Source organism: Theropithecus gelada, chromosome 1, assembly GCF_003255815.1.
Source record: "Theropithecus gelada isolate Dixy chromosome 1, Tgel_1.0, whole genome shotgun sequence".
Lineage (NCBI taxonomy): Eukaryota > Metazoa > Chordata > Mammalia > Primates > Cercopithecidae > Theropithecus > Theropithecus gelada.
The window spans coordinates 194828027-194841151 of NC_037668.1; the positions used below are offsets into that span (position 1 = coordinate 194828027).

The 13125-nt window shown below is 38.4% G+C and overlaps 1 protein-coding gene across 2 annotated transcripts in view; it reads right to left on the bottom strand.

The window, feature by feature from the left end:
* Window positions 1–4774: 4774 nt before the first annotated feature.
* PRRX1 (paired related homeobox 1) overlaps window positions 4775–13125 on the bottom strand; it is a 75981-nt gene continuing 67630 nt past the window's right edge. Inside the window, exon 4 of one of the 2 annotated variants that reach the window (XM_025395459.1) lies at window positions 4775–8140. In XM_025395459.1, coding sequence (XP_025251244.1) covers window positions 8002–8140 — 139 coding nt within the window. In that variant the 3' untranslated portion in view covers window positions 4775–8001. The remainder of the gene's footprint in view (window positions 8141–13125) is intronic. The other variant, XM_025395468.1, reaches the window with a different exon arrangement.

The following is a 13125-nucleotide window of genomic DNA, read 5'->3' on the forward strand; positions in this document are numbered from 1 at the left end:
GAAATGGAAAGTCTGCATATTTATATCCATATATTTATGTATAAATCAAGCTAACAGATTGTTAAAGTGTGTTCTAGTCTCCTACTACAACAAACATACCTTCATAATGACTTGAACAGCCAGGTTTGCTGTTAGGATTCTCATACTATTTGGAGTGTCTTTCCAGAACATGGCAGTGGTGGAGAAGGGAGTTAGACCTTGGCCCCAGCCTATAGCCTTCCCATTTCTCTCCTCACCCCAGCCCCATCATGCACCAAAAGTGGACGTGTGTGTGTGTGTGTGTGTGTGTGTGTGTGTGTGTGTGTGGAAACTGTAGCACACATACCCCAGGTCTACCTTCACACTTTCACCTCCACCAAAAGTAGCCTTTTGACTACCCCTCAATGATATATGAACCACAAGAAGAGGCCTGTTCAGGCCCTAAGAGTGGGTTTGGGATCACTTGTTTAGGGAATTCCAAATCTCAAGTACCTGGAGTGTGGTCAAGAACTGTGGATGTAGGCTCCAGGTGGGCACATGCAGGTAGCTCCATAAACTCTTTTCTCAGGGGAGGCACACAGTCAGAGGAATATAGGTGAGGCTCAGGGCATGGCATATGGGCCTTGCCTGATAGAAGGGTAAGGACTTACTGCTATGATTTGGTTGTGTCCTCACCAACCAAATGGAGATAATTGAATCATGTAGGTGGTTTCCACCATACTGCTCTCGTGGTAGTGAATAAGTCTCATGAGATCTGATGGTTTTAAGAACAGGAGTTCCCCTTCACAAGCTCTTTTGCCTGCCACCATGTAAGATGTACCTTTGCTCTTTCTTCGCCTTCCACCATGATTGTGAGGCCTCTCCAGCCATGTAGAATTGTGAGCCCCACTAAGCCTCTTTCCTTTATAAATTACCCAGTCTTGTGTATGTCTTTATTAGCAATGTGAGAAGAGACTAATGCAGTAAATTGGTACCAGTAGAGTGAGCTGTTGCTGTAAAGATACCCAAAAATGTGAAAGCAACTTTGGAACTAGGTAACAGACAGCGGTTAGAACAGTTTGGAGGGCTCAGAAGAAGACAGGAAGATGTGGGAAAGTTTGCAACTTCCTAGAGACTTGTTGGATGGCTTTGATCAAAATGCTGACAGTGAATGATGTGGACAATGTAGTCCAGGCTGAGATGGTCTCAGATGGAGATGAGGAACTTGTTGGGAACTGGAGCAAAGGTGACTCTTGCTATGTTTTAGCAAAGAGACTGGTGGCATTTTGCCCCTGCTCTAGAGGTTTTTGGAAATTTGAACTTGAAAGAAATGATTTAGGGCATCTGGCAAAAGAAATTTTCTAAGCAGCAAAGTGTTCAAGAGGGAGCAGAGTATAAAAGTTTGAAAAATTTGCAGGCTGATGATGCAATAGAAAAGAAAAACACATTTTCTAAGGAGAAATTCAAGCTGGCTGTAGCAATTTGCATAAATAACAAGGAGACAAATGTTAATCACAAAAACAATGGAGAAAACATCTCCAGGGCATGTCAGAGACCTTCACAGCAGCCCTGCTCATCACAGGCCTGGAGGCCTAGAAGGAAAAAACAGTATTATGGGCTGGACCCAGGGCCCCTTTGCTGTGTACAGCCTAGGGACTTGGTGACCTGCATCCCAGCTACTCCAGCCACGGCTAAAAGAGACCAAGATACAGCTTGGGCTGTGACTTCAGGGGTGCAAACCCCAAGGCTTGGCAGCTTCCATGTGGTGGTGAGCCTGCAGATGCACAGAAGTCAAGAATTGAGGTTTGAGAACCTCCACGTAGATTTCAGAGGATGTATGGAAATGCCTGGACGTCCAGATAGAGGTGAGCTGCAAGGGCAGAGCCCTCATGGAGAACCTCTGCTAGGGCAGTGCAGAAGGGAAATGTGGGGTGAGAGCCCTCACACAGAGTGGGGCACTGCCTAGTGGAACTGTAAGAAGAGCACCACAATCCTCCAGACCCCAGAATGGTAGATCCACTGACAGCTTGCACTGTGCTCTTGGAAAAGCCAGACACTCAAGAACAGCCTGTGAAAAAGCAACCAGGAGGGGCACTGTAGCCTGAAAAGCCACAGGGGTGGAGCTGACCAAGGTCATGGGAGCCCACCTCTTCCATCAGTATGCCCTGGATGTGAGACATGGAATAAAAGGAGGTCGTTTTGAAGCTTTAAGATTTAACTGTGCTGCTGGATTGCGGACTCACATGGGGTCTGTAGCCCCTTCATTATGGCCAATTTCTCCCTTTTGGAACAGGTGTATTTACCCAACGCCTGTACCCTCATTGTATCTACAAAGTTACTAACTTCCTTTTGATTTTACAGGCTCATAGGTGGAAGGGACTTGCCTTGTCTAAGATGAGATTTTGGACTTGAACTTTTGAGTTAATGCTGAAAGGAGTTAAGACTTTGGGGGACTGTTGGGAAGGCAGGACTGGTTTTGAAATGTGAGGACATGAGATTTAGAGGGGACCAGGGGTGGAATGACATGGTTTGGCTATGTCCTCACACAAGTCTCACCTCAAATTGTAATAATCCCCACTTGCCGAGGCCAGGACCAGGTGGAGATAACTGAATCATGTGTGCGGTCTCCTCCATACTATTCTCATGGTAGTAAATAAGTCTCACGAGATCTGATGGTTTTATAAATGGGAGCTCCCCTGCACAAGCTTTTTTGCCTGACCCCATGTAACATAGCCCTTTGCTCTTCCTTTGACTTCTGCCATGATTGTGAGGCCTCCCCCACCCTGTGGAACTGCGAGGTCACTAAACTTCTCTCCTTCATAAATTACCCAGTCTCAGGTATATCTTTACTAGCAGTGTGAGAACAGACTAACATTCTTACTTTAAAAGGACTGCATGTTTGTGTACCCTCTAAATTCATATGTTGGAACTTTAACCCCCAATCGGATATTGCTAGTAGGTAGTGTCTTTGGGGGTAATTAGGTTTAGCTGAGGTCATGAGAGTGGAGCCACCATTGTGGAATTGGCGTCGTTACAAGAGAAAGAAACTAGAGCTCACTCTTTTTGTCATGTAAAGCCACAAGAAGATGGCTGTCTCAGGAAGAGGGCTCTCACCAGATACGGAATCTGCCAGCATCCTGATCTTGGATTTCCCAGCCTCCAGAACTGTGAGAAATAACTGTGTGTTTTTAAAGCTAGCAGACTATGGTATCTTGTTAGAGCAGCCCAACTTGACGAAAACAGGTACAGGTTTTGTTCCAGGGTCTAGGATCCCTGGGGCTGTCCCAGCTCTGGCAGCATGTCTCGGCTGCATGAGCTGTCCTTCAAATAAAGCCTCTTTATAAATTTGACTAGTTTGATGTTTCTGCTGCCTGCAAATGAAAGAATCCTTATTAATAGGCTTATAATGCCATGCAAGTGGTTCCATTTTTTAAAAGCATTTATTCCTACCATAACTTGCTAAATCAACCTTCCTCCTCCAGCACTCAGGTAAACTGTACTTTCAAAAGTCATGAATCCAATGGCTTTTCCTCCATTCCCAATTAGCTGGCCTTCTCTATAGCATTTGAATATATCAAACATTCCCCTCTTATTGAAAACCTCTCTTAACTCTGGAATAATAAAGAAGATTAAATCTCATCCTATTTTTCAAACAGCTTCTTTTAAATAGACTTTATTAGCCATTTCTCCAGCTAGAGATGTTCTTCAAAGTATAATCTTCCTCCCTGGCTAAAACTACTTTCAAAAGTCATTTACTGGGAATAATTATTTGAGTCATAATGGCACTCTCTCATTTCAATGAACCCATTTGTTATTGTACCTCTAAGTATCACCTCCTTAAATATTAATTTCAAACTTATATCTCCATCTTTGACTTTGGTACCAAGTCCTATTTTTATGTCTTCACTTACTGGATGCTTACCTTTGAATTTTCAGCTTCAATAATACAACAAAAACTGTGTTTATCTTCTGTAGCTGAGTCTTTCCCATTTTGGGTAGATTTTGTCAGTTTTGTCAGTGATTCATTTTCCCAGTCCCCAGGTTTTAAACCAATATTACCTTTGACTCCATTCTCTTTTTCTTGCTATAAAGTCCCAGTGATTCTTTCCTTGCAAAATGTTTTCTAATCGTCCTTTCTTTTATGTTCCTCTCACAGCAACTTCTATCTGATCTGCTTCCAGTTCCTGTTCTGTTCTAGTTTACCTTCATTCTTTTGATCCTGCTAAAGTAGCATTTTTTCACATGGCATTTTTTTAATGCTGAAAAGCCTTCAGTGGATCTCTGTGGCCTGAGGAAAAGTCCAAACATATTTGACGTGTAGTACCCTGCAAGATTAAGCCTCAACTTGCATCTCTAGTATCTTCCATTCAACTTTAAAATTAACTCTCCATCTCATCCAGGCCCATCTTGCCATATATCTTTGAACACAAATTCCTCATTCCTATATCCCTGCCTTCACTCCTACTTCTCCACACCCTCATTTGAAAAGCCATCACCTGTTTCTCACCTGTACAGATCCTTACTAGACAGTATTGTGAATGTTAAAGGTACTGATTTTAATAATGCTTAACTCTCATAAAAGTTCCACTCTATTCTCATCTATTATAATAGTTGTGTCCCCTCTTCTTCCTACTGTTGTCTTTGTTTCTGAGGAAAAATAGATTATTTTCCTGTTTTGTAGAAAATAATATCACACTCGGATATAGTTCTCTTGTCTATGAGCCCTTCTTACCTTCACTCTTCTGCATGTAATCTCAGATTCTAGCAGATCTGTGTTTTCGAAGTTCAAAGAGAAGAGAATCAGCAGGCTCAAGTGTATATAGCAAAAGACATGGTAGTGTCCTTTCTTTTTATTGAAAAGAAATCATTTCTATTCTAGCGCAAACAATGTATATTTTACAACATAAAGCAAGATATAATTTACATATTACATTTCTTATGAGATCTTTATACCCTAAATGTCATTCCCTATTAAGTCACCTCTTCTGGTTTAATTTAACCTGCCAAGTACCCTACAAATCAGCATCTTGTTTGGAGGGAGATTGAGGACACAGGCAGATAGTTCCTATGTATTCACCTGTATCTAGTATCAGGAGTATCACAATGGTGAAGAACAGAGATATGTCTTGACGTTTGTGGCCCTGAGGCCCTCAACTGACAACTGGCTTAAGATCCAGAAGGTTTCTTTTCCAAATCACATACCAAACTTGTATTTTAAAAAATTGATAGTAAATGAACAAAATTGAGAGCTTGTACAACATGTGTACTTCTTGATCAAGTGCTTAGATAATACATGCTTATGGTGTTGGTTCACTGGCAGTGAATGTTTCTTTGGCTGACCAGCACCAGTTACTCTAAGATATTCCCAGACATTGCTTGCCTGAGACATTGGATAAAACCACCCAATTTCACCGATCATTTGGGTTTGTGGGTTCCGGCTTTGCTGTTTGCCACTGGAAATGGATGTCTGAATCAAAATTTCAAATGATTTTGTTTCACATGTCCCTCTATCTAAGGTTTTTCCCTTCTCAATAAAACCTTTTCATGTATGATTTCTGTTCCCTCCCTATAATTCAAATCTTCTTAGCCATTCTCTCCAAACTCCAAACCTCCAAAGTTCATCAATTTCTTGGATTATACTCATTTCACTTAGAATGTGTCAGTCTATTGGGATGTACTGTTCCTTCAAAACTTGAAAATCCACAGCAACTAGTGGGACAAAAGGATGAATGGAGGAGCTCTTCAGGAAGCAAGTAATGCATGCTGTTCAGCAAGCCTACATGAACCATTCAGTAAGAAATATTTTAATAGTGGGTTAAAAGAAGAAGGAATCAATTGGTGAAAGCAAAATGTATAAGATGAGCTTCATTATTATTTAAAGAACTACAGAATCAACATTTGAAATACAATTTCAGATTGGTGGCTGTTAGATTGAAATAACATCACCATTAGCTCAATCTGATATGCCAAGGGAAATACAAATGTGTGCTAAAAGTGCATCTTAAACCCAAAAATCCTTGCCTGTCACTCAGACTACAAAGTTGCCATATTTGACCAAAATTGATCCAAAGTTTTTTAATCACTCACAACTAGAAATTATTAGAACTAAGCTGGTCAGGATGAAAATATAAATTAAAAAAAAATTCTGTTCTATGTGTCTTAAATTATTCTTTGGTCAAATGATGTGATTTTTGAGAGATCTGAAAATATAAACCTATTTCTCATTTCCAAATACAAGGTTATAAGTATGTACAGCAAGGTAGCATTTTCTTACTAGAAAACAAGGCTTTCAGGTACCGTATCATTCCATTAACACTGTATACTTTTATAGTCCCTTTCCTCCCATGGCTACAAAGTGCTGGACATACAGAGAATACAGGAAAGAATAAAGGAGCAAATGAATAGAGCCTCACAACACCCCTGTGAGGTAGGTAAGTATTGTTAATCCCATTTTACAAATGGGTAAACTGAGGCACAGCATGGTAATGTAGTTGATCAAGTCCACCTGGCAAGTTACAAAAGCATGGCTGGGAACAAAGAAAAAGAAATGAAAGATCAGTCCTGGCTCCCAGCCCTAGACACTAAACTTTATTTCAAAATATTAAAAAATAAAAATAGCCCACAATTGCCTTTTAAATGTTGGAATTTAGAAAAACCTTTAGGTATTCCTCTTAAACATGTGTCTTTCATATTCCTGCTGAGTGAAGAAAGGGTAGATGACTAAATGGTTTTCCCTCCTCTCTCTAACTGCAATTCCCATGATAGATCAGATGTATCAGCATTTCACCAGAGCTCAGGCTCCAAACTCAAGGACATTTTTATAGCCTCAAATAGTTTCTAATCCATTTAAAGGCCTAATGTGAAAATGAGACCTGTTCTAAAACAGCTGTTCTATCAATTATTCTGTGGCTTTAATGAAAATTTTATGTAGAAAAAGAAAAGCAGCAAGATCCCTAATTAATGTCTCATCACTATAGAGATAAGAACAGTGGTGATGGTGTATAATTTGCTTTTGGTACTGTTTGGGAAATTGCAAACTGAAGCTTGCAATATTATATATATATATGAAATATATATATAAATATATAAATATATACAGTATATATATAACTGTGCATCTCACTATCCTTAAGGCACGAAAGAGATGTGGGCATGCCTTTTACGACTCACTCTTAGTGTTACTAGAGAAATTTCTCTTCCTCTCTCAGTTGAAAAATATTTCTTCTACCAAATAGTCTGTGACAGCAAATCATTCAAAGACAACAAATATCTTTAAGATGACTGATTGATTGATTGATTGATTGCATATGGTGAGGGGTGGTGGTGATAGTGATATAATCTATAGCTTCAAGCTTAAATCTATAGCTTAGATGTACACCTTAGTGCTTAGAATTAGCCAGACACAGCCAATTACATTGGATCTGACAGTCCAGTGACCAGATGTGCACAACTGTTTTTTCAGAGGCTGATGGAAAAACCTTACCATGACCAACAAAGATGGAGACAATGAGAAAGGGAATTATGTCTGTCTGGCACAGATTCTTCAGAAAGACTTTGGCTTTTCAAAAGCTCCTAGAGCTTCTATCAAGAGAACTGGGAAGAGGGCAGGGTAAGGCACTGAGGTTCAAACAAGTCAATGAGGAGAGTAGAGGCAATCATTCTGGATGTATATATGGTTTCTTTGGCTGCTGTAGTTTTTTAAAAAACTTCATACAATCATGGGGTTGGGTGGGCTGAACCTAGCTGAAGAAGCTTGGAGTATATTAAGCAAAGCATGAATAGAAAGAAAAACAAAATAAACACACACAGAAACAAGTGGTGGTGGTATCCCAGAGGGAGGAGGAACATTTGTTAACTAATTTTCATTTTGCTCCTCTCCTGCTTTTCTCTGCCATGGTCCCAATATTTTAGTTCTGTTTTTTGTTTGTTTGTTTGTTTGTTTGTAATTTACTTTTCTCCCCCAGCAGATGAAGAAATAACAGAGCGGGATAGGTGTCTTATGGTTTTTGATTTCTTCTTAGGCCTGTTTAATAATTTTTTTCCTCAGTTGACTGTTGGCACCTGGTTCCTCTGTAAACTATATTCCTTGGCCTTCAGTCTCAGGTTGGCAATGCTGTTGGCCATGTTGATGCCCTGTGCAGGGCTATTGTTGGCACATGTGGCAGAATAAGTAGCCATGGCGCTGTAGGGACAAAGGAGAGAGCAGGGAGAATAACAGGCGTTAGTTTCACAAAGCTGCAAGTCCGTGCCCCAGATGGAGGTACTCTCAGCATGGGGGCAGGCAGGGGCAATGGCTTGGACTAGATGACCTCTAGGGTCCCTTACAGCCCCAGCTTTCCATCCGTCTAAGGTACTTAGAGAAGAGTGGTCATGTTTTGAAGAGCAGGAGAGAGTGGTGTAGAGTGAGGAAAGGGAGGGAGAGGTATTTGTTGTGGTGGATACAGTGAGTAATGATTTATTTCTGGGGTAGGAGAAGAAAGTTGCTCAAGTTGAATAGCAGGTGTTTCATCAGCTGACTAATTAGAACAGTATTTCATCTCTCGTCCTGCCTACCTCCCCAGCCTGTGGGAGCAGTGAGGAATAGAAACAAGCTTTTGAAAATAAACTAAAGGGAATTTTGCTCCTTCACTCTAGATAACTGACCTTAATTCCAACACATTTTAGATAATAAATACCATAATAAATAATGTGCCTGGAGAACCAGTTAAACATCCCGACATAAGTTCTCTGCCATTCTTAATTTACTGGTTGATAGTACCAAGCATTGCTGAATCAAGAGTTTACTACCCCACTGGCCTTGATTTTAAAAACTCCTCAAAAGAACTTGAATAGCACACACTGCCTTTTGGGTCAGTTATTTTGAAAATGTTTAAATCTACTAGATAAACTATCAAAGTCTCCATTTTCAGCATTCTTGACTTCAGAGGTAACTGTTTCTCACTGTCTTTATTGCTGAGAAAAATCTGAAGTTGTTTTTCGTTGTCAGAGATTACAATGAGGACCTGAGAACACTGGTAGGCAGAAATTTATCGTTGGTGGGTTTCTGTTAATTGCATCCATGAATCTCTATTAAAGGAAAAAGAAATGGTTTCATAGACTTAATAGTAAATTACTCTTTCTACTAAATAGTTAAAAGGATATGCATTTTAATTAAATAAAAATGTTTTTAGTTGCTTCTAAGATTAGCAAAATCTTTCAACTCAGGGCTGGAATGAGATAGACTTATAAATGGAATGACATGTGCTCTTCTGTTGCCTACATTCCAATGGAATTTTGTCAGCCACATAAAAGTTTGTGGTTCTGGGGATCAAGTGACAAGATCAGAAAGAGAGAAAAGTAAAGCTACTCTACAAATAGAACGTAAGTCATTGATTCTTATTTGGGACACACAGAGTCAAAACTCATAATAACCTATTTCAGCTCAGTTACTAATAATTAACTCAAAAAAATTAAGAAATATAATGAGTCCCAGATCACTAGGTATTTCCAGAAATATACATCTTTAATTTAAAATCTTTATAGCCCTGGTTAAATGTATGGGTGACTCTGTGTGTGTGTGTGTGCACACAGCTAGACAAAGCTATGTTCTATTATAGCACACTAAACTTTTGCTTTTAGCACTCGATTCAAGTTTAGTTAATAATTTGTTTAGTATCTATCACTGTTTCAACTATAAGATCCATAGATTAGACATCACATTTGCCTTGTTCACACTGTTTCCTCAGGTAGAAATGACACCATATCTAGTACTATGTGTTCAATGAATAAACAGATAACTAAGAAATATCTAGATATAGTATAATTAAATTGATTCCTGCTCGATGTCATTGGTTTCTGTCATTCTGCTGTGAGCAATGATTTCTAAAAACAAAATATATCTTACCAATATGCTTTTATTCACAGGAACTGGTCCTTACTGCCAATTTTACTATCTTAATAGAAAGAGCAAAGTCAGTAGGTAATGACAAAAGTAGAAGCTGATGACTGTGTATACTTGGACCCATCAAAAAATATCTTTCACAATAAAAACTGAACAAGTTATTAGTATAGTTAAACTATCACTTCTACCACTACCTATCAAGGGATAGAAGCAGAAGAGTTCCCAGTTAAGGTAGGTTTAAATTAGAAGTGAGATAAATGACCAGAACAATACACTAAAGTGGGACAAGTTTTTTTTAGAATATACCAAGAAATGTCACTTATTTTCAAAACTCATATACGTGTTATCATTTAGTTCACGGTTCCACTCAAGACCTTACCATAAATGTATGTAAACCCACAAAACCTATATTCAAAAAATTTCTAGGATATGCCAAGAATCCGAAGATCTAAGTATCTGAGAAAAAAAAAAAAAAGACTATTGAATTTGGGAAATGTACCTAAGTCATAGATTATTATACAATCAACCAAGTCAACCTTTCATAATCAGGTTTCTGTGACAGAATTAAGCCCTAAAGATGATGCACAGTTAGTATAATTTTAAACACATAGAAGAGAACCTGGAATTAGGAGTTGCCTGTATTATTTGCTAAGTATTGAGAAGAAATTTTGATGGCTTCTGAAAACAGAAAGCTAAAACTTCACGAGAGAGGATAAAGAAAAATTTTCTGATGCTAAATTGTAGATTGTCATAGAATATTGTGCCTTAAGTACTTGGTCTAATTTTCTGAGAGATGTGTTTTTTGAGATTCTGAACAAGCAAAGTCCTATTTAACAGAAATTTGCCCTTTCTTAGATATCAAAGTTGTGTTCCATCTCTTTAGCCAAAAAGGGAGATTAGAACCTTGGGGAGATTATTTTAGTTTACTGAAGATGCTATTGCTATTTCCCAGAAATGTCTCCTATAATAATGACTATGAGTTGTCTATTGCGTAACCATTTTTATTGTAGTGATTTCATAGTCAACTAGCTTTACCACCTGATATTCTAGTCTGAGGACTTAGTAGGGTCACACATTTCTTGGAAATATTGAGTTTCTCTCTCAAATGTAGGCAAGACAGTGATATCCCAAATGAGATGAATGTTAATGCACTTTCTATCTCAAAAACAAATTAATGGGATTCAGATCATCTATTGCACAGGAGATTGGGTATTTACTGGGACATTTCTCACATAAATTGCAGCCTGCTTTTCCACAGTAAAGAACAGTGCCCTTGTCTGATTATACAGTGACGTTGTATAAGAACACCAGCAGAGGCAAATCTGTGACAATGTCTTATAGGTATCCCTCAAATTAGTGGAGCATGAGGATTAAAAAGCAGTTGTTTTTAATGAATGAATTTTGCAGCTCCCTAGGAGCTTGATAGGTGATAACATTTTCACTTGATAAATGCGTAGGAAATGTATAAACTTTCAAAATTGATTTAACTTGTTCAAGCATTCCATAGCCATAAGAAGTAGGATAAAAGAACCAAAGCCATCTTAATTCACAGCCTCTTAAAAATTTTTAGAATATGTAATCCTACAAATATGGATTCCAATAATATTTTATAAACATACTAAATAATTGCAAGTCTGTTTTCCAGTAATTTGACATGGATCTAGCTTCTCAATTTAAGCTAAGGGTGCAATGTAGCAAGCAGTGAGCAGTCCTTGGATTTACCCGTGAAAAGCAAAACTTATTACAAGTCAGAAAAGACAGAATTAGTGAGTGAGTCCTCTGAGAGTAGCTTAGTCATTCTTCAAAAATGGCATTAGAAGTAAGATGGAGAGGACCTGCCTCCTAAAGTGTCAACAGATGCAAGACAGTCTTGAGTGGCTGCCAATATGAAATTGTTTGTGACCATCTGCTTTCCATGTCATGGAAACTTCTGAAGTTCTGCTTTAGGAAAAGAAAGAGAACCCTAAAGTGTTTTCTTAAAAGTCCAATAAGGGTAATTAACTGTTTTCAACCAATTTATAGAGCCATTCAGAGCATGTAAAATGACCAGTCCTTTCTATACAGGATTAAGCTTGCTCGGATCAAATGGTGAGATTGAAACTAAGTGATTTGTACAGATTAAGCACATGACAACAACCAAAAGCCTGCTTAACAACAACCAGAGATCCTGCCTGTTGGTCTTGCCTTCTAAGCAAAATCCTTTTATTCTTGGAAGCAGGGTACAGACATAAGTTCTGGGACTGAGTTTTTAGGTTTTGGCTAAAGCCCCATTTTTAGTTAGTTATAGTTAAGTTCTTTGTGTCAGTGACCAAGAAACCACACTACTGAATAAAGTGCACTGAGGAATTAGAGATTAATAATAAATGCTTGCACCACATCTGTTGATTTAGCTAGTCTGCACTGAGACTTACACGGAGTTGACACATTTAAATCAGCTTCAAATGTTTGCATTTCCTTATTTGGAGATTCCTAACAGATGCAGCACAGCCATAGATAGCAGAATGCTAATCACTAGCAGGGTTGGAGGACTGTTTCCACTGGGGACAAATCATTTTTTATCACTTCAACCTACCCTGAAAGTTGTGAGAAAAAAGGAAAATGTTAAAATGACTGCCAGAAAATACTATTCATAGTACGATTTTAAAGCCAGGATACTTACGGACAACTGCCCCTCTGCTTTCTAAAAACCTATAGTGTTGAGTCCCACAAATCACAAAACAATTGCTAGCTTGGGAAAAAAATAATACCTGACTCTGTTTTCAACTCTTTGTTTTCTATGTGGCCCTTTGAACAAATGATGACGTTTACAATTTCACCCTAAAGACAAATCTGTCAGCCAAGAAGTCTATGAGTTTTCCTGAAATCTTGGGTTTCACCAGCTCAGGATTTTTTCAAAGACTGTAGGGGTTACGGTGTTCAAGATTGTGATGCATAGAAGTTGCAGAAAGTCTCTGGTTTGTTCTTTTGTCAGTGCAAGTACAACAGAGGCATACTTGCCTCACCTGATAAAATGTAATACCAGTTTTCCTAGGGAAATCTACTTTTAAAAAGAGATCTGGTACATTCTTTGGAAAGGGATCTTTTGTGATTTAAATAACTAACTTCTGTTTCTAACTTATGTTTTGAAATTCAGAAGTTGATTTTCTAAGATGTATATTTATCTTTTAAAGTGAACACACTTGTACATTTCATTAGTAAGCTTTCAGTTTGTACTATATATTCAGTGATCTTTCTGCTATTTTTAACTTTTCATTTTAGAAATACTTTTATATATAAAGCCTCTTATA